The 27,513-nt window shown below is 42.5% G+C and overlaps 1 protein-coding gene and 1 long non-coding RNA gene across 15 annotated transcripts in view; one reads left to right on the top strand and one right to left on the bottom strand.

The window, feature by feature from the left end:
• LOC128350375 (uncharacterized) overlaps nt 1-27,513 on the bottom strand; it is an 83,793-nt gene that overhangs the window by 2,212 nt on the left and 54,068 nt on the right. The window lies entirely within an intron of this gene.
• The window catches only part of DOCK10 (dedicator of cytokinesis 10), a 296,882-nt gene that overhangs the window by 228,797 nt on the left and 40,572 nt on the right, over nt 1-27,513 (top strand). For 11 of the 14 annotated variants that reach the window (XM_053308598.1, XM_053308605.1, XM_053308597.1 and 8 more), the window contains 12 exons: nt 4,797-4,910; nt 6,741-6,812; nt 8,906-9,052; nt 9,410-9,493; nt 14,496-14,592; nt 16,474-16,518; nt 18,690-18,865; nt 18,970-19,086; nt 22,590-22,701; nt 24,175-24,296; nt 24,399-24,513; nt 24,670-24,736. In XM_053308598.1, coding sequence (XP_053164573.1) covers nt 4,797-4,910; nt 6,741-6,812; nt 8,906-9,052; nt 9,410-9,493; nt 14,496-14,592; nt 16,474-16,518; nt 18,690-18,865; nt 18,970-19,086; nt 22,590-22,701; nt 24,175-24,296; nt 24,399-24,513; nt 24,670-24,736 — 1,268 coding nt within the window. The remainder of the gene's footprint in view (nt 1-4,796; nt 4,911-6,740; nt 6,813-8,905; nt 9,053-9,409; nt 9,494-14,495; nt 14,593-16,473; nt 16,519-18,689; nt 18,866-18,969; nt 19,087-22,589; nt 22,702-24,174; nt 24,297-24,398; nt 24,514-24,669; nt 24,737-27,513) is intronic. The other 3 variants (XM_053308600.1, XM_053308608.1, XM_053308611.1) reach the window with 2 other exon arrangements.

Raw genomic sequence — 27,513 nt, 5'->3', positions numbered from 1 at the left:
ACTTATGGCATCAGTATAACATATGGCATCAAGTTGGAATACAAGTGCCAGGGTGCTATTTACTGGTTTCTGTTCAGTAAAATGTCACAAATCATAAAGATGTACAGTAATTGCCAGCAAGAACACTAAGTATCAGCATATATATTGTAAATGCTTTTCCATAGATCATACATGGCTCTGTGCCTAGAAGCTTAAGTGGCATAACAAAACTGAATCTGTAATAGTTACACTTTTGTTTAGACAAAAGGAAACTAATACTATTTCAATTTTGGGGTCTCTCAGAGTGTTAGTTATCACTTTGTTGTACATCCTTGTAAAAATCAGTAGAGGATGCATACATGCTTGTGATAATGAAAATTAACACCTTTCTAATCATTTTCAAAATATCTCATGACATTCATAAAATACTGTGAAGATTATTAGGACGGTGTTAATTTTGCTTCCTTGTTTTGAAGTGAGAGAGAGTTATGGTCAGAGGTAGCTCTCTCATGGGGTTAACTGAGGTGACAGCCTGAAGAGGCAAATGGGAAGGCAGATCAGCCCTTTGCATCCTGCCCCGGCATCAAAGGAGATGAGACCACCACTGGCTGAGGCTAAGAGGTATATGTCAAGAGGGCTTTAGGCAATGTACAGAAAAGTGCCCTACCAAAGGGCGGAGGGTAATCTATATTGTTAACAAATAAGTTTTGAAGAATTCTGAAGGACTGGTATGGTGGAGTATTTTATTTATTTATTTATTTATTTTATTTTTATACCATCCTTCCAAAAATGGCTCAGGGCAGTTACACAGAGAAATAACAAATAAATAAATAAGATGGCTCCCTGTCCCCAAAGGGCTCACAATCTAAAAAGAAACATAAGATAGACACCAGCAACAGTCACTGTGTCAGCAATCTGGCCACCCAGAAGGGAAGTCCAGGAAGATAGTCCACAATACAAACTGGGCTGCAGAAACGAAACACAGCTCGGAATAGTTCTCTATATCAGGCTTGGGCTGAAAGCTGTCGACACGAGAGTTGACAAATGTTGTCTTCCAGCGGCTAACAGAAAGCTGTTGATGTGCTTTATAGTCCAAGCTGATAACTCTCAGCTGGCAGGGATTCAAGGCTTATCAGCCCTCTGCAAGAGGCATTTACTCCTCCTGATAGTTTCCATCTGTGCTTTTTGCCTTGTGACACGCCTTTGCTGTGGAGTCAGTGGGGGTTGCCTGCACAGCTCATCTTCTAGTCTGTCCATCGCTGTCTCTGCTGCCTCAGACTGCTGTGCCTGCTCTGAAACATCAGCTGGACCTTCCTCAGCCGTCTCTTGGGAACTGACAGCCGGGCTCTGCCCCTCAGGTACCCCTGCATCGGCTGAAAGGCTGTCAGCTTCCCCTTCTTCCTAGCTATCTGAGATCGAGGGCGTGACACTGAAAGTAATGTGCTGGGGGTGGATAGGGCCAGTTACTCCCCCCCTGCTAAATAAAGAGGATCACCACATTTAAAAGGTGCCTCTTTGCCAAGTTAGCAGGGATATAAGAGAGTGAGCTGCATATCAGACACTCCCCATTTCGAATCTTCCCTCTGCTGTGAATTCACTAGGTTGCCTTAGGCAAACCCCTCCTTCTCAGCCACAGCAACCCTACTGTAATGTGGGGATAAAAATACTGGCCTCCCTTATAGAGTAATTTGTAAGGATTGCAAGGTAGCTTCATATGCATAGTCCTCTGAACTCTCAAAAGTACTATACAAATGCTCATCATTATTGACCCACATGCTCAGCACTGTTAGGAGGAAAAGCAAAAGAGAGGCTGTTGCAGAGCCCAGTCAAAGGCTTGCCCATGTACTGTGCATCTGAGTGTGTGCACAGGGGGAGTGATTTCCCAGTAATATGTTCCAGAGGGCTGCACAACCCTCGGACATATATTTCTGGAAGGCAAGCAGCAATTTTGGAGGGAGGGGAGAGCAGCAAAAATCACTTCTCCACGCACATGCTTGACTGCATGGCAAGCCTTTGACTGAACATGTGAAGCATGTGAGCCTTTGTTATTACCAATAAGAGTGTCCTAAAGCTTGAACTTGATACTGTAGCTGAAATAGGGTAGTTGTCAACACCTTATTTCTCATTCTCTGCCTCACCCCAGAACAACTCAGAATACTCAAAACATGGTGGGATGTCATCATTCTGCATGATGATGTCACATAATGTACTTGGTAAACTTAAATATCATAGGGGGGAATGGAGAAAGGAAAAGGAGGCATGGAATTGCTGTTTTCCGTTCTGTAGGCTTGCAGGTGCTGTTACATCTAGTTCCAACCTAAGGAGACTGCGTGATGAAATTCTTATTATTAGGAAATATTTTCAAGATCAGCTAAGCTAGCTTAATGCTGTCCCATAACATACAAAGTACATAATACTTTTTACAAGTCACTTCCCATTAGCCAAATTATGCTTGGAGTGACAATGATGCAAATCCACGGTTTCAGCAGAGGATTGTTCAGGTGTAAATCATCAGAGCAACCTGCAAGTTTTTAATTAGTTATTGCTAATAGTGTGCTCTGAATAATGTGCTGAGAACAGCATGGGTCGAATGGGTGGTTTGCTCACTCCTCTGCTCATGTTCCAGGAAAAGGCCAAACATGGCAGTCACTGCATTTCATACATTTCCGGATTGGCTAATAACTAGAGTTTAGAGCGAAGAATGGTGCATGTGCAAGATAATTACAATTGTTGATAATTTCATGCTGGCAGGGGTGATGCTTCAGTATCTAAATGTATACTTTCCACATTTCATTGTTTGCTTTATCTCACTGGGAATGTTTTGAATGTGTTGCTGTTCTTCATTATTAAAAGGCTTTTTTTGGCTTCTGCAAAGAAACCAGAAAGTGACAGTACCCTCTGGGAAAATTTGCACCAATTAAGTATTAGCTCTTCTGATAACAGGCTTGCATGTAAACAGGAATGTTGATCCAGAAGTGCCATGTTTCTATCCATTGGTTCTATATTGCCAAAAAAGAAGATTTTTAACTGACATATTTAGTTGGATTGTTCTTTTGTTTTGTGTGCAAAGACCAATCTCTTTGTGAAATGACAGGAAAAAACATGGGCTAATGAGCCCACAATATGCCAAAATGTGTGAACAGTAGCCTGTGGTCACTTCTGCTGCAAATATCCCACATTAGAATCACTTGCAAGGAGGGCTGTCAAATAACTACTGTTTTCTGTTGTTGATTTATTATGTTTTTAATGATTCTGTTCATTTAAATGAATTTGCATTTACTGTTTTGACATAGTGAAGGAAGTATAAGAACTTATAATTTAGTAATCAAAAATTAATATCCTTTGTTAAAAAGAAAGACCACCTTTAATTTAATCTAACACTGCCATGAACTCTCAATTGTACACAATTACTGTATTTATCTGAATCCAAGACTAGCTTTTTTCCAGATTTGTTTATGTTAAAAACTGGTGGGACGGTGGGGGGGGTCATCTTAAATATAGAGTCCTCTTCCTTTTGGATGAATACAGGCACAACCTGTATTTAACCTCTGTTTTTTAAAGAGGCTGTCTTAAATCCAGAGTCATCTTCTAATCAGGTAAATGCGGTAATATGTACTGTCATTGATTACAATTGCATTGATGAAAGCTTGAATCCCTATTCACAAGTGGCACTCTTAACATTCCTCATGTATATGGAAGTGCACCAGAAGGCAGAACAGGCTGTTGGAGCAACAACACTGAGGCGATTCTCACAATCTGTGGAAAGCGGGCTGAGGGAGCTTAGCCCGCTTTCCATGAACCATGGCAACCACCGGGCTCACAGGTGAGCCTGGTTTCCCCAAAGCAGGTAACCTGCTTAAATACCCCTCCTCTTAGCCCAGGTTAGTGGAATGAGCGCTCCGCTAACCCGGGTTTTCTGATCATGTATTGCTGCGGCGCAGCTCTGCACCACGGCAACACACGAGAAGACTCCCATCGGGAGGCTGCAAGCAGCCTCCCGGGCTCAGGGGTCTCTCCAGCATGCCTCGTGCACTTGCAAGGCACTTGCACGGAGCATCTTCCCCTGCGCACTTGCACGGGGCATCCTGGAACTTCTGGGGGCCACACGGCCCCCAATCTACAGAGCCAGCAGTCGTGTAGGCGGCCAATCCAGCCACCCAGGGCTGCAACCTTGATTGTCTGCGGGGAGAGCAGGCTAAGCAAACCCCCTTACAGCGGGTCTCACCGATCGTGAGACTCACCTCACTGTTTAGGGACTTTCCTGTTTCAAAGGGAGTTTCCAACTTTTTTGCCTGAAGTGCTACTTTGAAGTGCCCCTTGTGAACAGGGCTTCAAGCATTCATCTGCAGAAATCCAGGACTGCTGCAGGTCAGGGAAGAGACAAGCATTCTGATAATAGGAAGGGCCTGAAAAATGCTCCGTTAATACATATTTCCTCGTCTGGATATATTTCCAGGCTGCGTAACTCCCCCTGAACTTGAAGGCCCTTCTCTCATTCTACTTACTATTTGCCCTCATTTTATTGGTAAAGGGACACGAAGGGAAAAGGATCCTAGCAAAGCTCATTGCCCTAGCAAACTAAAATGGAGCATTATAAGCTGTTCATTTTGAAGCACAAGTCGCAGCTATATAGAAATAATCTCAGTGCAAAAACGTCTGCTTAGAACTTACATTTAATTGCAACACTACACTATTTTGTCAGGGTAATGCCAGGGAGACATCAATGTTATATGGAGTCTGTGCAGATAAACTTTCTCACTGTCAGCCATTTCTCTGCATTTTTGCATAATAAAATCATACCTCCCCCCACCTTTTAGTATGTATTCAGAACCAAGTCAGTTGAAGAAAGGACTGTTCATGAGGAGCTGGCCAAGAACATGACTGGTCTTTTGAAGTCAAATGACCAAAAAACTGTGAAACATGTTTTAAAGGTAAATCTTTCTTTCTCTTCTTCCCAAACCTGAAGTGTTTGCATAAATATACATTTTCCTACATGCTCCTGATTTGGTTTTTTTGGCTGTTGTCTGCTCCACAACACACAGAGTACTACGCTCCTTTTTTGACTATGGAATTACCATCTGCAATTACATGAATGGAGCAGCCTGCAAAAGAAATATATTTATGTGACCACAGACGTACACATGGGATTCTGAACAGGAGCATTAACTTTTAGGATCAGGGAAATATTTGATATGATTTTCCAAAAAATGACTGTGCTGAAGGAACCTCAAATCAAAGTTTAGTAGAAGGTGGAATCTGTTATAAACTCTTATAAATTCTTATAAATTCATTCAGGGCTTAAAATTAAACAAAGTTAGATGATTCAGGTTTGGATTTTTGTATATTCACATACAGATTTCATATCTGAGAATGTTTCTTGGAAACTCATTCACTTCTAAAAAGAAGTGTAACTTTCTCCTTAGTCTGTTTTCAGCTCCTCAATCAGCTGAAATTCCTATATAGGGCTAAAAGGTTGGTTTTTAAACATGAAATTATAATATGTTTCTCTTATATTTACATGTGCATAAGTAAAAATTAATTTAAATCCCTCGTTATAGAAGGTAGTCTATTTTTTCACAGTATAGCCCAATGATCTTCACTATTTTTCAAGTGGGGGTCACTCACTTCCCACTGTGTTGACCTCTACACAGTACTGCACTTTTCTTAGTGCTGGGAGGGCCCTTTAAGAGATACGGAGCCCTCTCGTAAGAGCTGTATGGGGAAAAGCCCTGAGAAGAGCTATGCTTCCCAGCACTCCATGCACAGCTTTCAAGGTGGTGCAGGGGCTCAAAGGAGCTCCATTTCTTTTAAAGGCGCCCCCTGGCCAGTGCTGGGCAAATGGTAAGAATGGTCATCTCAGCATAGTGCCAGGGTGACTGTGCAGGATATTCAGTTTCACACAGGCCCAATAAACAATTAGTCAGGGGGTCACACTTAGGGGTCGATGGGGACTGCACCAGATCCTTACAATTAAGAATGCTGCTGTAGACAATAGGTGAACTCTGTTATCTGCTGGAGTTCTGTTCTCTACTACAAGTGCACATAATGGAACCACAGATAATAAGTCAATGGGATTTGGGGGGTTAGGTTCCTAGAGGCTCCGAAAATGACAGGAAAGGGCCCTAAAAACTGCAAAAAGTGCCCTACCATGCTCCGCAGGTCTCCAGGTGTCCAGCAATGCCCCCCAAAGTCCCAAAATCTGGCATTTTTGTGCGAAATATCATGGGTTTTTAAAAACAAACAAACAAGCCACAAAATGGCTCCTTTCCTCAAAATGGTGGCCGGAAATGGAGGTTGGAGGTTATTTCCAGCCACCCACAAACCAGCAGATATGCAAAATTTACACTTTGTTAACCTTCTTTTTTCCGTGCATGCCGAGGTTGGGTGCTCGAACACAGATATGCGGAACAGCAGATGTCAGATCCATGAATTGAGAAGTTTGCCTGCATTAGCACCTGAGCAGTTTCATTTCTAGAACAAGACAATAGCTAGAACCACCCAAGAGAATGTCCCAAATGTGGTTTTATATTAGAAGATGTGCAAGTAATTACTACTTTTTGCACGTTTCTGCAGAATATTTTTCAGTTCTGTAGGATATTCTATTTCTTCTGCAGGTCTCTCCCTTGCTGAATTACACAGATCATTTGTGTGTGTATGTGACTATATATAGAAAATAATTAAACAGGATAATAAATAATGCAGTCATCATGATAACCTCTCTCTCTCTCTCTCCCCGCCCCGCCCCCCGGTTATTTGAACAGCATTCCTGGTTCTTTTTTGCAATTATCTTAAAATCAGTGGCACAGCACTTGGTTGATACAAAAAAGCTCCAGGTAAGACTCTGTGTTGCTTTACAGTCTAAGTAACCATGCACATATTTTAACCAAACTTTACTTGACCCCAAATATCAGGCAGGAGATCACATTGCTTATCTATATACCCATAATTTTAGGGTCAAGCTAGATGTAATATTGTTGGCCCTTTTGTGTGCAAGTAGTGTTCGTGCAAGACCATAGAGGAGTGGTAGAGGTCCTAACTCTACTCACCACAGTCCTGAGCCATATCAGGCCCCCACCTTTGCTGTATTAACCCTAGAATAAAAAACTTACATTGACCCCTGAAGCTTTTTTTCCAGGACAAATAACATATGTGGGCGGGGGGCAGGGCAATTGGATCAGGACCATGGTTAATGCCCATGGGAGGGGTTAGGGGACTGCCACCATAGTCCTTAATTAGTTTAATTTTAAAAAACCGTTGGTGACATGCTGAGGAAAATTATTCAAAATAGCCCCACTGGAATTAAAAGGACAAGTTAATGAACTACTCTGCATAATTTCCCTCAGTCTGTCAACCACTGTTTATTCAAGCAGTTAACACCTGTGTCCCACAGTAGACAAGAGCTCTTGAACTAACCTCTTAGGTTAGTATTTATGTGTTTCTTTTGTTAGGAAAAACATGAACAGATAAGTGGACAACACTTTCTTTCCTTCACTCTGTTCTGCAATGCTGGGCAAAATCTCATTTGGGCGGGAGGCCTTTTGGTCCTGTGGTGTGCTTGTAGTTTAAATGCACACTATACAGCTGTGCTCCTAAATGCTTCTCTTTCCTTTAATAATCTTGCCCACTCACCAGGTTTAACATTTGAAAATTTAATCCCTGTGCAATATGCTAATTTGCATCAAGTTAAATTCTGATTCTTCAGGTTTCCTCAGAATCAGGCGTGTTATAGCACTGGCTGTTCTGGTGGGAACAAGAGAACACAATTCCCACAAATGGTCATGCTGTGGATGAGAACTCTTTAATAAGGCTCTGAAATATAAGCCACAGGGGGTGAGACATACGAAGTCAAATCCACAACTGGCAGAGAGACAAACAGGGCCACATCTGCTGTTTCTATCAATCTGAGATGTAATTGGACATATCCTAGATAGACACATGATTCTTATCTTGTCTGTATGTTGGAACCAATAGCATAATGACTTGAGTTTCATTGTTTCATTTCATTAGAATGTCACGTAAATTATCTCTTGAGTATTGCCAATTTTTCAGAATTAGGGTTATAAAATCCTTGTAAAAGTTTTCCCATCATTCAAAAACAATTGACTTAATTGTATTAGACAAGATCCACAGATGCTCATTTGTATGCCCAAGCATCTCTGTGTGTGCACTACAGCTGCTCACACTGCAATAAATATCATTCTAGTGGCTCCCCTAACTTTTAGGAACAGTGTTTTGGTCAGCATTGTGAGATGCAAGTGTGTGTGTGCATGCATGCATGTGTGCGCAGTAGGAGGACTGACTCAGAAATGTTGGTTCACAGATCCTCACTATAGTTTTAACTATCCACTTGATATGCATTGATCAATTTGTGAATGGTGAGCCCACCCCTGGAACATAGGAAGCTGCCATATACTGAGTCAGATCATTGGTCTATCTAGCTCAATATTGTCTTCACAGACTGGCAGTGGCTTCTCCGAGGTTGCAGGCAGGAATCTCTCTCTCGGCCCTATCCTGGAGATGCCAGGGAGGGAACTTGGAACCTTCTGCAATCAGAAATTTATATAATGGCCTTTTGGTTCCTCCCAACTACATTCTGCACCTACATGAGATATGGCCTGTGATCCAGACAGAAGCCTTCTCCTTCCAGGCTATATTGACCCCAAAACGTTATACCATCATACACATGGTATGGTGCAACTTAAGTAGAATTTCTTCTGCTGAAGAATCTGGTCCATATAATTCATCCATGAGTAATCCCATCAACTTCACAGGGTATCACACTTTCATGCTGATAGTTTTGAAGATGTGGTTTAGTTTGTTAACATTGTGTATGGTTGCATATGTGGTGGGAGAGAACCATCTGAGTATGGTGAATGCTGTCAAGATTACATTTTTATTCTAAAGAAGTCATCTGCTGTCTGTACAGTTTCCTCGCACCCAGAGATTCCCAGAATCATTCCAAAGTGAGCTGGATACACTCATAATGGTCTTGTCAGATCATGTGGTTTGGAAACACAGAGATGCTCTCGAAGAGACGAAGAATGCAAACCACAGTGCTGGCAGGTTTCTGAAGGTAAGCTTCCTGTGCAACAAATAGCCTTCATTTAGCCTTGGTATGGTCTGAGCTATGATCTCATAAGGCTATTGCAGACAGTATCTAGGTCAGAGGTAGGCAAACCTAGCCCTCCAGCTGGCCTCCTATCTTTAGGAAGATAGGAGTTGTAGTTCAATAAAAGTTGGAGGGCCACATTTGCCCACTGCTGATCTAGGTGATACCTGCCCAGAGAATTGGTCCCAGAGATGGAATATAGTTCACAACCAGTTTACTGTTTGGGAGGATGATAATAATCCTGTCTCTGTATTGCCTCTTCTATGTTCTTCTAAGTCATTTCCTGAATGAATAATTAAAGAAGCTGCATTTTTGTCCTAGCGTTGTTTCACATTCATGGATCGAGGATTTATATTTAACCTGATCAACAACTATATTAGTATGTTTGGACGAGGTGACCACAAGGTAAGAAAACTAATGCATGCTTAAGTTTCAAGCACTTCTGCAATGGAACCAGTCAGAATCCATGCATAGGAAGAGCTGGTTTCACAGCAGTATTTTTAATCCTTACTTCTTATATCTAAAGTTTTACGAAAACATAAATAGCTACACCTAAATTACATGACACTTCTCCATGCTAAGCAGTCGAACTGGACCGGTTTGAGCAGTTTGTGAACCGTTCAAAACCAGTTTGAGCTGGTTCGTTGAACCATCCGGCCCAACTGATCAGTTCGACCAAATCGGTTCGAGTACCCACAGTTTGATCCGGTTCAGATTTGGACCAAACCATGCCAACTGATCCATGCACACCACTAGTTCAGACTTGCCACTCTGATGTGGTCTTGTACCAGATCCGTCTTGTACCAGCGGGATTCAAACCGTCAAGAAGCTTTCCCCAACAAGCTCAAGTTCCATTAATTTAAATAGGACTTGATCTGACTATCTTCCTTTGAATACACCCAGAACCTTTCCTCTGAAAATACACTTGTGATTAAAGGTTTATTCAGAATAGCAGTGTGCCCGAACCGGTCCGGCGGCCATTCCAAAGAATGGCCGAACTGCCGGACCGGTCCGGCCCTGCCTGGTTCGGGTCCGGGTGGGGGGTATGCCTTTAAGGGCGGGAGGGCTTGCTTAGCCCTCCCGCCTCCTTGCCCCCGCCAGCGCCCGTATTGAACAGTATAGGGGCGCTGGAAACCAGCCGCCCCCCCCTGCCGCCGCCGCGGCGAAATAACCCCCAAAGCCAGCCAGCCCTCCCTCCCTCCCAGCTAGCTGCCCGCCCACCCGCTAGCTCACCCGCTCGCTCACTGCATAAGAAACGAGAGGAGCTCCGGCACAGAGCTCCTCTCGTTCGGAAGGCCTCCTGCAGAATGGCGGCTTGCGCGCGCATGCGCGCGCCGCAAAGCACGCCATTCTCCGGAGGCCCGGTCTACCCGCCGGGAAAGGGCCGGGTAGACCGGGCCTCCGATCGCTGAGTAGACCGGGCCTCCGATCGCCGGAGGCCCGGTCTACCCAGCGATCGGAGGCCCGGTCTACCCGGCCCTTTCCCGCCGGGTAGACCGGGCCTCCGATCGCTGGGTAGACCGGGCCTCCGGCGATCGGAGGCCCGGTCTACTCAGCGATCGGAGGCCCGGTCTACCCGGCCCTTTCCCGGCGGGTAGACCGGGCCTCCGGAGAACGGCGTGCTTTGCGGCGCGCGCATGCGCGTGCGCGCAAGCCGCCATTCTGCAGGAGGCCTTCCAAACGAGAGGAGCTCTGTGCCGGAGCTCCTCTCGTTTCTTATGCAGTGAGCGAGCGGGTGAGCGAGCGGGTGGGTGGGTGGGTCGGCGGGCAGCTAGCTGGGAGGGAGGGAGGGCTGGCTGGCTGGCTGGCTTTGGGGGTTATTTCGCCGCGGTGGCGGCAGCGGCGGGGGGGGGGCTGGTTTCCAGCGCCCCTATACTGTTCAATACGGGCGCTGGCGGGGGCAAGGAGGCGGGAGGGCTAAGCAAGCCCTCCCCGCCCTAGAAACAAGGCCCCCCTTCGGTGCCGGTCCGGACTTCTCCGGACCGTGCACATCACTAATTCAGAACAAAAGATTCAAAGGGCTTACAACTGAGTGCAGGGCATGATCCAATATATTATCCAACTCGGTTCTCTTTAAGGAACCTTCTTTCCCTACAATGTATAACATACCGAGATTAAAACAGCCTTGCACCAGTGTGGTGGAGTGGTATGTGTGTATGCACACATGCATGCATGCAATTTGCAACAGAAAAGTGGCTGCTTGGACGAAGTGCTCAATTCTTCTCTCACTTACCCCACTACCCCTGTAAATCTCTTCAGGCAGCGTGCTGGTTGTACATTTACCTTGTAATATAGAAGGGAAGCCGTGTTCTAGGGGACAAACAGCAGCAGCAGAACTAAGCACTCCTCATGAGCCTTTTCCCTACTGCAAATCACCCTTTCACACCACTGCTTTTTAGCTGTTCAGCAGAAACCTGCACTCCCACAAATGGGCTTGGTGCTGAACATGTAGTCCCGGCCTTAATTGTTCTAACATCACGATTTTATTTATTTATTATTTTACGTATTTATTAAGAGATGTAATATACCGCCCAATCCACAGACTCAGGGCGGTGTACAAACAAGAACAGCATCTGAGATTTTAAAAACAAACAAAAACTAATGTTAGATCTCTAAAGAATTCTGTGTAAGCTGTTACTACAAACTGTTACCACATGTTTCATTCATAGCATAACTTTTTCCAGAGATTTTGCAGGTAACAACCAACAGACCACAGATTTGTTAGTTTACATCAAATTACATCCCCAAATATAATGTGGATAAAGATTCAGAACATAACCTCTTTTCATTATTATTTCCTAAAATACTTGTAAGTTCAGGCATTGAGGAGCCAAGACCAATATGGCAGTTTAACTTACTATATGTAAACTTGAAAAGTGACTAACTACATCATGGCTCTGTCTGCCGACTGAGGATGTTTTCTTAAGTGACTTGTTTCTATTAGCTGATATGAGCAAACCAGAGCCAATCACCTGGCTGGGCTAAACTTAAGCCAGAACTGGCCAATGTACATCGATTCTGGAATAGAAAGATTATGCTGCGGTCTGATTCCATCTGTAACTATCTGAAGAACCACCATATGTGGTTATATCAGTATATACCATGTTAATTTAGTTTTTGAGTCAGCATGTTCTTGAAAAATTCAGTTAAACCACAAACATTTTCAACATTTTATTGAAACCTCTATGTATATATTTCTGGCATTGGAAAACAAGTTAGTTGTGTCGAGGTTTTCTAATATGGAGGACAATATTTGAGTGCTTTTGACTAAACACAGATACAACTTAAGCTATTTTTCTTGTATCTCTTGTGTTCTCTTATATTATGAGGAAGTTTGTGCAGAGATAGACCCACAACCACTATTCACACAGAGTTTGCTGTCAACATATGAAAGGTTTTTAATGTTAAAAAGATTAGTCAAAATTACAATTGCAGAACAATGAAGAAATAAAAATATTGCCCCCTCATATTACAAAATGAAGATTGAGCTAAAGTGGAATGGTCCTCTATGTTTTGTCTTTGCGGAGTCCACAAATTAATAATTGGGAATAATTTCTTCAAGAAGTCATCCCCAGACACTGATGGCATTGTCTCTTTTGATTTGATTGAAAATGATGCATGACTAAGACTCTGCGTCATCAAACCAGCCTGCCATAGGTGAAAGATGTTTTGCGTTCCACCTGGAAGCTAGTAGGGATGTGCACGGAACCAGGAGGGGTTGGTTTGACGGTGGAGTGTGTGCATCTTTACAGGTGGGGGTGAACTTACCCCTCCCTCAGCATTTCCTCCGCCGGTGCTCCGTTTTGTTAAAGTCCCTTGGGGAGGCAGCATACCTCCCTGCCGCCCCTCGCAGCATCTCCCAGAAGTGACTGGAAGTAACAGACGTGTCTGTGCTTGCCAGGCATGGGCACATGTATGTTGCAAGCATGCGCACACACAGCGTGCACACGACATGCACGCCTGTGCCCGGAGCACAGGTGTGTCTGTTACTTCCGGGAGACACAGCAACGGGGCAGCAGGAGGTACGCTGCCACCCCGAGGGGCTTTAACAAAACGGAGAACTGGTGGGCGAAATGCGGCGGGAGGGGTAAGTGCACCCTCCCCTGCCCTTAAAGATACATCCCCTCCCCGCCGTCAAACCGGCAGAACCACCCACTGATCGAACCAGTTCAGAGGCCCATAAAGGACCTTCGAACCAGTTCCATGCACATCCTTAGCAGCTAGCTGTAATTTAGCAGCTGTCACCAGCACAACATCAGTTACCTTCTAATTTTGATTTAGTCTCAATATCCATGCACTCTAACAAGACTGTCCAGTGGGATGACCTAGCCAGTGATTAATTTAACATGTTGGAGTACTTGTGCCCAGCATCACTTGATCTTCAGACAGGACCAGTACATTCCTTTGATAGAATGTTCCTTTAGCATCACAGGTTCAACAGCAATTATCAGAACACTGCCCAGTTCTCAGGGTCAAAGTAAATGTGTATCCATGATCAGAGGCTTCTGTATTTACTTTTAAAATTAAAAAACAGACACCATGTCATGACTTTGCATCATTTCCTGGTGCATTCCAGGAAGGAAAATGGCTGCCTGAAGAAAAGTGGTGTTTCTAGTGCAGCTGCTGCTGCCTGCAGAGGTAGCAGCTTTTTCACTGTTTCAGGAAGAAAAGGGCCACCTTAGGTAGGAACATAGGAAACTGCCATATACTGAGTCAGACCACTGGTCTATCTAGCTCAGTATTGTCTTCACAGACTGGCAGCGGCTTCTCCAAGGTTGCAGGCAGGAATCTCTCTCAGCCCTATCTTGGAGAAGCCAGGGAGGGAACTTGAAACCTTCTGCTCTTCCCAGAGTGGCTTCATCCCCTGAGGGTAATATCTTGCAGTGCTCACACATCAAGTCTCCCATTCAGATGCAACCAGGGCAGAACCTGCTTAGCTATGGGGACAAGTCATGCTTGCTACCACAAGACCAGCTCTCAGAAGGTAAGCCTTCTGCTTGAACTTCAAAAACTTTTGTGGTTCCTGACTCCTCCATGAAAGTGTCAAAATTCCCCCCACATTTTTGCCTCACCAAATTATCACAAAAAATGGAGATGGGTGGGATTTTTGACCTAAAAGGAATAGACAGGCTCTTTCATGTAGCACCAATTTTGGGATTACATCTGAATCAAGCCTGTGTGCGGTCATTTGAAAATCAGAGTTGGTGCAATGCAGGAACCCACAAAAAATTAGGCATGTTTAGGTAACTGTAATAAAGTTGTAGGGAGACAAATGTTTTATTGTGTTTAAAAGTTTAGTTTTACATATAGGCCACAGATTTTCCTGTTTTATGTAAGCTTGGAAGAGATATTAATGATATATGAGTTCTTGATATAAGTGCAAATCTATCAATATGTAACATTTCAGATTTTATTCCAATATAAATTTGACTTTCTTCAAGAAGTATGTAACCATGAACACTTCATTCCTCTGTGCTTGCCTATGAAATCCGCAAACATTCCAGGTAAGGGCTTCCCTTTTTATTATTTGTCATTCAGAACAAATTGCTTACAATTGGAAATATACTTACATGACAGTCTACCCTATTTTGATTTAATTGAATAATTGAAATCAATGGGGTTTCATTTTATACAATGTATTTAGTATCAAAGTACTACTTTGCATTTCCTAAATATTTTTGTGTGAAGAATACATTTTAGCTTTGGTGTTATTTTTAAAAACAATGATGTTGTTATGTTTTATTTTGTGAGCTGTCCTGCACTTTAGAAGGGGTAGTTTATAAGAATAAACAAAATGAAAGCAAGAAAAACACATCATGAAACATGGACCTAACTTACAATATACTTAACTAGCTAAACAATATACTTAACTAGCTAAAAATGTACAGTTAGTAATGGTCACTGAAAAAGCAGCTTTTGTTAATACGATACTTCTAGCAAGAGAAAATAAATAGGGTTATAAAATTTGCATTCATTCTGGTCAATCAAGCAAATATATGCCCAGACAAGATATTACATGCCACCCGCAACACAAGGAAATTCATCAGGACATGCAGTTTCTACACTGTTTCTAAGATTTAGCAGCCCTGTACTCTTTATGTTAAGACGATGATACAGAAATAACAATGAAATTTTAAGCCTGAGCAAATATGGAATGACTTGTTAGGAGGAAGCAAAAAAGTAAAAATCAATCCAAGTCTCCTTTTAAGCTCTACCAGGCAAAAAAGGAAAATAATGGCCTGCATTCTGATGTTGCACTTGCACGGGAACTTTGTGCTAGTCCAAGGAAGCCAAGGAAGCCTATTTGCACTGTCTGGTACTTACATTACAAACTGGAGTTGTGCATGTTTGCACTTGCACAATAGGAACACAAGCTGTGACATGCCTCATGTGTTTTAAAGGTAATTTTAGTTCAATAGAGCAATTTTGAAAATCTGATGCCTTTGCTCAGCTACATTATTTTCTTGTGCTAGCACAACTTTGTTCATTGCACAAGCATCATCATCATCATCGTATTTTTGCATTAGCCATTTTTATAATTAATGCAAAGAAAAAGGGATTAATTGATATAATTATTTATAATTGTATCATATCAGTTTGGATGCAAACACATGCCTTTTGTTGTGGTTCTCATAACCGTGCTGTAAGGCAGGGGACATTGATTGTGCTCTTACAAATAGGAAACTAAGCTTGAAAAATATTGCCTTGCTACAAAACAATGTGAAGATTCAAATCAGTGTTTAGACCTCAATCAAACACATATTCCATTGCACCACGTTGCTTTCTTCCTGTTATTATTATGATCAAGTTGTGTTAGGAGCCCTTCTCAGAGCTAGGAGTGAGTCACATGCAGATGCCTTGAAGTTGCAGTTGCTCCCTGTTTTTCTCTCTGTGTGTGTCCAAGAACTGTTTACCAGTCACTAGGACCCTACGCACTTTCATGTTACCTACCCTGAGCTTTTTTTTACTGGGCTAGAATATGCATATCTGCATTGTTTTATCTGCTGTCATTAGCTGCCTTGGGGCCTTTTGATAAAAGACAGAATTATTATTATTATTATTATTATTATTAAATAGTATTATTGTTATTATCATTATTATTAATGATAATGATGATGATGATGATGATAATTAATACAAAGAAAGAAATTGTCTCCGTTAACAGTCACACACATTTACAGAAGTGTGGGGTGGGGTTAGTCATATGAACTGATCTGAAGACTCTTCTACAAATCAATTGTTTGCAAAATAACGTTTATGTCATACAAACAAGTAAAGGAGATACAAATGAAACCTTGTCTTCAGAGAACAATTCCATTAACCTGACTGTATAAAAATGTAATTCTTGTCTCCCCTCCCCACATATTTCTGTAAAATTATTTAAGATCCTGTTACACCATCAGAAACAACACAGCAGTTTCATGCATCAGGTAAGAATTAAATTGCTTTCTGTCCTTGATGATCATCAATTAAATGTGAATGCACAGACTAAGGGATTCGGGCATTCCAAATACTATTCATAGCATTTGTTAAGCTAGCTACAATTTTTCATTGAACCAAGTATTTATAAACTATGATGGCAAGTTCAGTTTGGAAAGTTGCCTCAGTGTTGTCAAATACTGAATGAGTGTGTCATGGAATCCAGTTCGCCAGAGTGTAATCCTCATCAACAGTATCTGACAGAAATGTTTATAAAGATAGTTTAAGAACCCTTAAGCCTTAAGAAACCTTAAACCTTAGGAAACCTGAATTGAACAAGTACTCCAAAGACAAACTTCAAATGACCTTTTTAATTCATAAAAGATATTAAAATAATTTACAGATTTTCCACAAAACATGTATGCTAAAACAAAACCAAGCAAACGTTTCGGTGTAATACACCATCCTCAGTGCTCCATTTAGCATGCCAGTTGAAGGCACTTAAATATAGAAGCTGAGAACTGAAAGCAGCAAACAGATAATAGACAACACATGATGGAGGACAGAGCAGACCTTTTGTAGAGAAGATATGAACCCTTTCATTGACCAATGTATCTCATGGCTTCTTTCATCACATCCTTAACATTAAAGAATGTTAACATTAACGTTCTCCAATATAGCATTCTATATTGGAGAAATAGGAATACCATTAATGAAAAGATCTAACTGATATGCAGCATAATAAAAGTCAAACAAAACCATGGGCAATGCATATGAAAGAAGAACACACTGGAAAAGGGACCAAAACAAAAGTATCAATATTGGCTGTTGAAGGGAAGCAATGTTCATAGAACAATTGAAACCTATTAATGTTCAGGATGAGATGAAAGAAGCCATGAGATAAATTGGTCACTGAAAGAGTTACTGTCTTCTCTGCAAAAGGTCTGCTCTGTCCTCCCTCATGTGTTATCTTTTATCTGTTTGCTGCTTTCTGTTCTCAGCTTCTGTATTTAAGTGCCTTCAGCTGGCATGCTAAATGATGTACTGAGGAGAGTGTATTATACCAAAACATTTACTCAGTTTTGTTTTAGCTTATATGTTTTGTGGGGGGAAATGTAAGTTACTTTAATATCTTTAACACATTAAAGAGGTCATTTAAAGTTTGTCTTTGGAGCAGGGCAATGTGTATTTCACCACTGGTATATCGTCGTAAACCAGTACTTCTAACAGAAATAATGGAGCCTACTTTTCACTTCTTTCAATACACAAGTCACATCAAGGGTTTAGAACAAAATCTTTTTGGTAGTATTTGATTCCTCTTCTTAGAAATCGGACTTGCTTGTTCACTATGCTCCCCCCCCAAAACAATTTTACAGGGCAGGTACTTATAATAGGAATGACTACTATCTGTTTTGAGATAGGAGTTATAATCTAAATACCTCCATCAGGATGCTTTAGATACCTCTCCCCTTTGATGAGTCTAAAAGAGGTGGTGCTTATACTGGGTTTGCAGCTGTTCAGTTTTTGCACAACACTGCTGCTTGATCCAAGCCGAGACCAGTTTACTCCTGGCACCAAGTGACTGACTGTGCTGTTCTTCCATAGCTTTGTGTAGAAAGCCAAAGGTGGGAAGGAAAAGTCTATGATGCCATCTGGGAACAAGATGACAGATTGAAATTAAAATACCTCCATAAGGGTTCTCTAGGACCCCTTCCCATGTGTTGTAAATTTGGTTTCTATCAGACTATAAGCACAAAGGTTTTTAAGTGGACACACATGGAATTGCATACAGATGCCCACACGGACATGGTGATCTCATTCTTTCCTACGGAAAGGAAGCTAAAAGGAACTCAGAGCCCATGCAGACTACCAAACTATCTTCAGCTGGGAAAGATACCAATAACTTGATTGTCTGTATCATCCTGCCGAACTGGAAGTAGAAGATGCAAAAGGGTGGCAAAATGGCTGTCTGCATCCAGTCTACATAACTTCCAGCTACTAATCTTTAACTCACAAATATTGCAACAAAACAACCATTAATCATTGGTAGTTAGCTTTGTTTGAACCTGGTCCAATAAAAAGAGCTCTCATTGCAATGATATTATCATACTATAAGCCTTGGACAAGCACTAATAGAGCAAGTTCTTAAAGTACAATGAGCCTTTTGTCTGTTCTCATCAAGATATTCCAGAATACACTGTGACAAATGAGTTTTGCCGGAAGCATTTCTTAATTGGATTACTTCTTCGGGAGGTTGGGTTTGCACTCCAGGAAGATCAGGATATCAGACATATGGCCTTAGCAGTACTCAAAAATCTCATGGCAAAACATTCCTTTGACGATCGATATGCAGAGCTGGTAAGTGAACTTTTTACCATTCCTGCATATTGCAACAAGCTTTTAACATCTATCCAGCTGCTTGCAGAGATTCATCTCTTTGAATTTCCCATTTTTTTCCTCAGGAGAAACAGGCAAAAATAGCAAATTTGTATATGCCTCTTTATGGCATGCTTTTGGACAATATGCCAAGGATATATATGAAGGACATGATTCTGTTCAATATAAATACATCCAATCAGGTAAATCATATGTTGGGTAGCAATTTGATTTTTCTAAAGCTACAGTACAAACAGTTCTTTTCTCAATACCTGTTTCTGCTGAATCGGTATTTAGATTAACTTGGCAATAATAGGAAGTCAAATACAGGCTGTAGAGATTTGACTGTAACACAATTTAAACATTCATTCTATCATTTGGTATCGTTCACACATGTCACTGTATTACCTCAGCATCCCCACTGATGGTAAAGGCTGCTTTCTTTGAAGGCATATTAATATCAAATCAAAATGCACATGAAAAGTTTCAGCATTGAGAAACCTTTGGCAAAATGTTGCCTGGTGGAACCCCTCCTACATTGGGCCCAAGGTTCATAGCTTACTTTGGTGGAGCAGCGTGTCTTTTTTTTCCATTTTCTTTTTAAGCTGCCAGCCATACTTCTCTCAGCATCAGGCAGTGGACAGCTGGCATCTTCGTTTGCCACAATACCTGGATGTTGTGTAATTCCAGGCATTGTGGGGGGAAATGACTACTGCCAGTGGAGGACAACATGTTTGTGTGGCAGTGGCCATTTTTCCCATTGTGCCCAGAACTGCTCGACATCTGGGACACTGTGGGAAACCTCTGCTAACTGGGCAAAGAGGCATTTTAACGTGGTGATTCTCTTTTATTTAGCAGGGGGAGAGTAACTGGCCCTATCCACCCCCAGCACAGTGCCTCCAGTGACTGTTGCTGGTGTCTATCTTAGGTTTCTTTTTAGATTGTGAGCCCTTTGGGGACAGGGAGCCATCTTATTTATTTATTATCTCACTGTGTAAACTGCCCTGAGCCATTTTTGGAAGGGCGGTATAGGAATCAAATAAATAAATAAATAAATAAATAAATAAATAAATAAATAAATTTCCCTGCTCCAAAAGAAGCACAAAAATATTATTTAGAACTCATGGCAGGCATTTGTGGATTCACATACTGAAGCTGGGCTGCTTACGCTAGGGATGTGCACGGAACCAGTGGTTCTGCAGGTTCAAAGGTGGCAGGAGTCTGTCTTTAAGAGTGGGGGAGGATGCACTTACCCCTCCTGCCACTCCCCCCCCCATCCTTGTTATTCAAAACCCATCAGAGCGGCAGCGTACCTCCCTGCTGCCCTCATCTTCCAGATATGACTGGACGTCACCAACACACCTGCGTATGCTGGCACGGGCATACGTCATGCATGCATGCAGGTGCGTCAGCGACTTCCGGTCATATCTGGAAGACGAGGGCAACGGGGTGGCAGGGAGGTACGTTGCCACCCCGATGGACTTTGAATAACATGGACACCGGCGGGGGGGAAGCAGCAGGAGGGGGAAGCAGCAGGGGGGGAGTGCACCCTCCCCTGCTCTTAAAGATAGACCCCCGCCGCCTTTGAGCCTCCCCGCTGCAGTTCCATGCACATTCCTAGCTTACACATCATTGAGGTTTCTAATCCTTCTGTCTGATATTTTGTACTTGAGATATTATATTAATGTGGAGGGATTTTCAAAGAGGAACTGTGAAAACTGTGGTGATAACAGTTGCATGTGGGGACTGTACGACTTAAATGTTTGAGTGGCTCCTAAATAAGCTTCAAGCTAAGTAGCCTGTCTTCATTAGGTTGTGAGGCCCCTGACTTCTGATGTAGGAATATGGACTTCTAACACTGAACCACCTTAGTCTAGCACAGCAACATCCAACTTCCTGATCTTTTAGAAAGCCAAACTCACCCTGTCCAAGCAATTTGCAAGGAAGCTGTCCCCAAGTGTGTTGCTACTGTGGGAAGATACAGCCTGCAATTTGACTACAAAGTCAAACTACAAATGGCTTAACAAAGAAGAGGACTGAAAGTGGTCCTTTTATTGTTAAAAACTAGCTATTGGCTCTCAATACAGGTATGTGGTGTACAGTAAAGGGAAACTAACACTTTCCCAGTAACATCAAAAATCCCGCCTCCAGCAACAAGAGCACATTTAGCTGCCAGTGGTTTTTGCTGCTACCTAGCCACTTTGATTAAATGATTAAATGATGGTGGCTGCCGAGGCAGGCAGCAGTGCTACAGCTAGCAAGCAGGTGAATGAGGTGAAATGTTTCCAGATTTCCTCCTCCTCCTCTTTCCTCAACTTTACAAAAAGTGGGAAGAGGAAATAGGGTAGGGTAGAGCAGGATGAAGGGGAGGAGGAGGAACAATGATTTAAGTCACTTAAGCCAAATGATGATGTCTCATATGACTGCAGCTATCATCCTGTAATAAATTGTGGCTGTAATAAACCATCCACAATAAATTGCAGCTAGGGATGCAGGGAATAGTAGTTCAGCAACATCTGGAGGGCCGCAGGTGGTTGTTGTTGTTATTATTATTATTTTGCATTTATATGCCGCTCTTCCTCCAAGGAGCCCAGAGCGGTGTACTACATACTTAAGTTTCTCCTCACAACAACCCTGTGAAGTAGGTTAGGCTGAGAGAGAAGTGACTGGCCCAGAGTCACCCAGCTAGTATTATGGCTGAATGGGGATTTGAACTCGGGTCCCCCCCGGTCCTAGTCCAGCACTCTAACCACTACACCCCGGTCTTAGTCCAGCACTCTAACCACTACACCACGCTGGCTCCTACTGTAAGGTTGGGGAAGCCTGCTGTAAGGCAAGCTGGGTACGCATCTGGTGGTCACCACTTGCTGATAGAGATGTGCCTGAACCAGTTTGGTGCCTCAGGGTGGAAGATTTGGGTGGGCGCACCCAAAGGCGGGCCCTTGGTCAAGTGGTCAGTGGTCAAGGAATATCAAGGTTCGGGTAGGCGCACCCAAGCCGGTCTGGTGGGGAATGGATTGGTTCCTTTTAAAAGGAGGGATACAGGTGCTTACCTGCTTCTCTGCCACCCCACCACTCATCCAGAACTGGTGCTGGCATGCAGAAGACCATGTGCGACTGCTTCCTTGTTCCCAGCAGCCTGCACACAGCATCAGCATGCACAGGCTGCTGGGAACAAGGGAGCAGCCATGCGCTGTCTTTTGCATGCCAGTACCAGTCCTGGATGGACAGTGGAGGAACAGGTAAGCACATGCATTCCTCATTTTTAAAGGAACCGATCCCAGCCCTATCCACAGCTGCAGAGCCAGCACATACACATCCCTACTTGCTGACTGAGTAGAATCATTCCCACAGGTGTCAGCAGTTGGCCTTTTTGGGCACTGGGTTAGCTGCTGCCCAAGGATAGCACCTGGCACCTCCTAATTTCTTTGGGCACTTGGTGAAAGGAGTATATAAATACAAAAGATCTATACTATGATTATATTGCTAAGACTTCCCTGGCATTAATCAGCAGAATTTGAGATCTTAAGCTTTGTGTTATGTTGACTTCGTGTCACACTGAATCAATGCAGAATTCCATGCACATTCCTAGAATGTCCCAGAATCTATGCAGTTATAAAACTATCAAGAGAAGAGGCAGAACTTGGATTTTGAAAGGTGATAAATATGTAACTAAATTTGTTCCCCTATTTTCATTGAAATTCAGGGATCCAGAGATGATTTGAGTACCGCTGGAGGCTTCCAGGGTCAGGCAGCAATGAAACATGCAAACTCTGTAGATACCTCTTTTTCCAAAGACGTTCTTAACTCCATAGCAGGTATTAAAGCACTTCCACAGAGATATGTTTCACTGCACTGTGGGTTTTTGTTATAGTTCCCTCCAACACCTTAGAATTATTTTATTGACTCATTTTAGATGAAAGGTGGTTAAACCAACTTTGACCAGTGTGTTGAGCCTTCCTGGGCCCTGCGGGGAGAGCGGGCTTAGCCTGCTCTCCCTGCAGATGAGCAGGGAGCCATCCCTGGGTGGCCGTATCAGCCACTCACAGGACTACCAGCTCCATCATGGAGCCGGTGGGGCGGCGGAGATCGTGGGCCACCTGGCCCCTGGAAGTCTGAGGATGCCCTGCAGGGCATCCTGAGGAGACCCCCGAGGCTGGGAGGCTTGTTGTAACCTCCCAGTCGGGGGGTCTGCTCATGTGTCAGCGTGGAGCTATGCAGCAGCGGCACGCGATCAACTAAATGGGGTTAGCGGAGTGCTCGCTCCACTAACCTCGTTTAAGAATAGGTGTATTTTGCGGGGTTTGTTGCGGGAAGCCGCATGGCTCCCGTGGCAACACACAACCAGAAGGAACCACGCTAGGCTCCCTTAGCCCGTTTCCCCCTGGTCGTGGGAATAGCCTCATTGTTATATTTTCATTACCAGCTGTCAGAATGAAGGCATAGGCTCTTGGGAACCAGTCAAATAACAGAGCTCCTTGAAACAAGCCAAGAGCCATTAAAGACTCCCATTGCCTAGGAAATCCATGCCTGAACAGGAAGCCCTTCCTGTTGAAAGAAACAAATGGCCAGCCTGAAAGGATGGAAATGACTTTAGTACTTAGGACCCTTTGCAATCTAAGGAGATGCTCTGATCTGTAACTCAAGTGCCTTTCTACACAAGACAACTCTGTAGAGAGCTGGGGCTCCCTCTCTAACAGCCTCATAGATGTCCCTCTTTTTACCATATGAAACAACAATTGAATATGAACCTATTTTGGCACAATTCCTCCTGCATGATTCATAAATAGATATGTATTCTTAAAGATTCCTTTCACACATAATTCTATGAAATTAGAGTTATTTTGTGCTTAGGCTCATACATATTTGTGGTCAGAAAAAATTAGACTTTGAATAGGCTGAATTTCCTCCCCCAATTTTGCTCTTCAATTGCCACCATGTCAAATTATGGGATAGAAGTACTGCTTAATTTATGTAGATATTCATACATAATACTAATTGTGTTTGATAAGACTCTCTTCTTCAGCGGTTCTGAGACTGTTTTGCCTGAGAATGTATTGAGTTTCTCTAAAACCACCGATAACAGAACATGTACCATTGTATTTATCATTATATGTCTACTATATTTCATACACTCAGACCCATCACCTTCAGCGTCTTCATTAATTAAAATACATTGTGTTCTCAACATTGCCAGTCTTACAAACAAGCTTTTGGGTTTCCATTCTTATGTTTAATTTTTGTCTCCATAAACATCATTTTAGCATGTTTGCTATGGCTTTTGTTTCCAGCATTTTCATCAATAGCTATTTCTGCAGCAAACCATACTGATTCCAGAGGCTCCTTAGCAAGTCTTGATTCTAACCCAAGCCTCAACGAAAAGACCAGTGAAGGGACTGAAACCTGTGAAAAGGTATGTACGCATCTCAACAATCCAAAGATAATTTTCAGAATGTACAGATGTACATTCAGAACTTTCAGAACTGTACAGATCCTGTGTATTTCAACCCAACAGATTGTAAGACCCTTATCTCTGATTGGGTCAGCTCTCCGTTTTGACAAATTGGATCAGGCTGAAACGAGAAGTCTCCTAATGTGTTTCCTTCACATTATGAAAACCATCTCAGAAGGTAAGGGAATAATGAAATTCAGCCACCATTCTGCTTGGATTCACATAATATATTTCAGACTTCATTTAGTCTCAGTTCTTGCTGGTAGCTATTTTTTTCCAAGCTCTTTAATTATGGGTAATCAATACATGTTATATTTTTGGTGTTTCTTTCCAGATACACTGATCTCCTATTGGCAGAGAGCCCCATTCACGGAGATAACAGACTTTTTCAGCATTTTAGAGTAAGCTCACTCTGAGGTTTGTTCTTCCAAGGATATTGTGGTAATAACTGAAACAGAAGGAAGCAAATGCAAAGTATACATTTTTATATTTACTAGCTGATATTCAGAGCAAGAGAGAACGGGTGCAGCAAGAATAACAGACTAACAGCACTTCCAGACCAACTGTACCAGGGAAGGGGCAATTTTTTAAGACCTCTCCCTCCCCTGGAAGCCCTATGTGCCACCTGAAAATACATGCCTGAGGACTGCGCAACTCTCAGGGACATATTTGTTATCAAAAATTACCCTTTCCCTGGTGCATTAGTGCAGTTAGCCTAGAGATGCTGTTCATCTATTCCTCTCATTGCACTGGTGTTTCCTTGCTCTAGATGTCAGACACATAAAAATGCTTTATATCTGTGCAAAGCCAAATTTGCATTTTTGTTTGACATGTGAAAGACAGATTATTTCCACTCTTTGGTTTTCCCCCCAAAGAGCTGCTTAACCCAGATATAAAGGTAAAGTGTGCTGTCGAGTCAGTTTTGACTACTGGCAACCACAGATCCCTGTGGTTGTCTTTGGTAGAATACAGGAGGGGTTTACCATTGCCTCCTCCCACGCAGTGTGAGATGATGCCTTTCAGCATCTTCCTATGTCGCTGCTGCCCAATATAGGCGTTTCCCATAGTGTGGGGATTCAAACCGGCAACCTCTGGCTTAATAATCAAGTCATTTCCCCGCTGTGCCTTTGGGTAGCTAACCCAGATGTAAAGGTAAAGTGTTCTGTCAAGTCAATTTCTACTCCTGGCGCCCACAGAGCCCTGTGGTTTTCTTTGGTAGAATAAAGGAGGGCTTTACCATTTCCTCCTCCCACGCTGTCTGAGATGATACCTTTCAGCATCTTCCTATATTGCTGCTGCCTGATATAGTACCAGCAGGGATTCGAACCGGTAACCTTCTGCTTGATAGTCAAGCATTTCCCCAATGCGTACAACCCAGATATACGCCTCACTAATATACCCATCACTAATTTATTTTGAAGTTATTTCTCTTTTTCAACAGCATCTGGAATAAATGTCTCCCCCACCACACACACACTTTAATTGCAATAAGATTACAGTTCATATACATGATCAAGGATAGTAATAATACATGTGAATATAACTGAAAAAGAAAAAGAAAAATCCCTTAAACATAGTTTAAACATAATAAGATACAACCAAAACAGGAGGGGGACAGGATCAGCATCTTCAAAGATATATCTCTTGTGTTTCAAAGCATAAACAATTCATAAAAGTTTGAGCAGATTGCTGAAAATTCCTCTTCTGTACCTTGCCGATACTGGTGGTAGGGATAGTTTAAATGCTGACAGGGAACTATTTCATATCAGTGATCCAAAGTTGCAGTTCAGGAGTAAATTTGTCCTTCCAGTGTTTTATTACCTTTTGGCAACACCTCAAGCATGAAGAGTTCACAATTCTTGAGTAATGCTAGATTCTGTATGCTGGGGATGTACCCCAACAAAACGTGAACGTCCTTAACAGGCAATGATAACTACAATGTCATATTAACTAGCTTATGCATTTGAAGCCAAAACGGTGCAATAACCGGACAGTTACACCTCCAACATCTAGAAGTCTGCAGCCATCCCTTATCAAACTAAGGGAGCACCTTCTTCTACATGATTCCCACCACACGTTAAGGTCATCTGAGGAGGTCCGTCTCCAGTTGCCACCGGTTCATCTGGTGGCGACGCAGAGGCGGCCTTTCTCTGTAGCTGCTCCTGGGCTGTGGAATGCACTTCCAGCAGAAATTCATGATTTGAGATCATTGCTGTCCTTCATTTGAGATCATTACTGGCCTGGCCTTCCAGGGTTTTAAATGACTGACTAACCGTTTTAAATTGTAACCCTGATTTCCAGGGGTTTTAGCTGTTTAATTGGTTTTATTGTGTTTTAATAGTTTGATTTTAATTGTTAACTTGTTTTAATTGTTTTTATCATGCTGTAAACTGCCCAGAGCCATTTTGGAAGGGCGGTATATGAAGTAAATAAATAAATAACACTCTCAGAGGTGTCCAATAAATATGGAATAAATGTTTCTGCTGTATTAGCTGCATTTTGAGATTTAAAGAGCACATTTCATTGCCTTCAAGGCAACCCTCCATTGATTTAATAAGACAGAGTATCCAAGGTCATTGTTCCAAAAATCTCAGTTATAATCTATATCAGTTTTACCAATATATTTAAGTTTCTGATAGAGCAAGGTTACAGGCTTAGATGCATCAATAGATGTTCCAGGTCTAATAATAAAATTGAGTTTCAGAAGCTGCAATCACATCAGATCCAAAGAGATGTGATAGGGAATGCTTTAGCTGAATAAACTGCCAGCTAGCATTTGAGAGTGTATCATACTCAGCCCTCAAAGTGTCAGAAGACTTAAAAACAGCTTCGGAATATATCAACTGATCTAGTGTAATGACACTGCGGGAGGCCTAGTTAGCCCAAAAAAAGATTTACAAGCAATCTTCAAACAGAGATTCACCCACAATTTGAGCTTTTCAAGCTGGAAAGGATCAAAACCATGTCTAGAACCCAGGGTTCTCCATATATGCCTTGGGACTTCAACCACTGGTAATGATCTAGATCCATGAACACATGATCAACCAAGCAGCTGCCAAGATTTCAGTGGGGTCATGTTTTTTGTGGACAAAATCTCTTATATTTAGGCCGATTTAGATTCAAACTCCACAACTGTTACAGACTCTGATGCCAAGGTGTCCAGAAGCTCCTCTTATGT

The sequence above is a fragment of the Hemicordylus capensis genome, chromosome 3, assembly GCF_027244095.1.
Source record: "Hemicordylus capensis ecotype Gifberg chromosome 3, rHemCap1.1.pri, whole genome shotgun sequence".
NCBI lineage: Eukaryota > Metazoa > Chordata > Lepidosauria > Squamata > Cordylidae > Hemicordylus > Hemicordylus capensis.
Note: the sequence above shows the minus strand (reverse complement) of the source record. Positions and strands in the feature narration are given on the sequence as shown.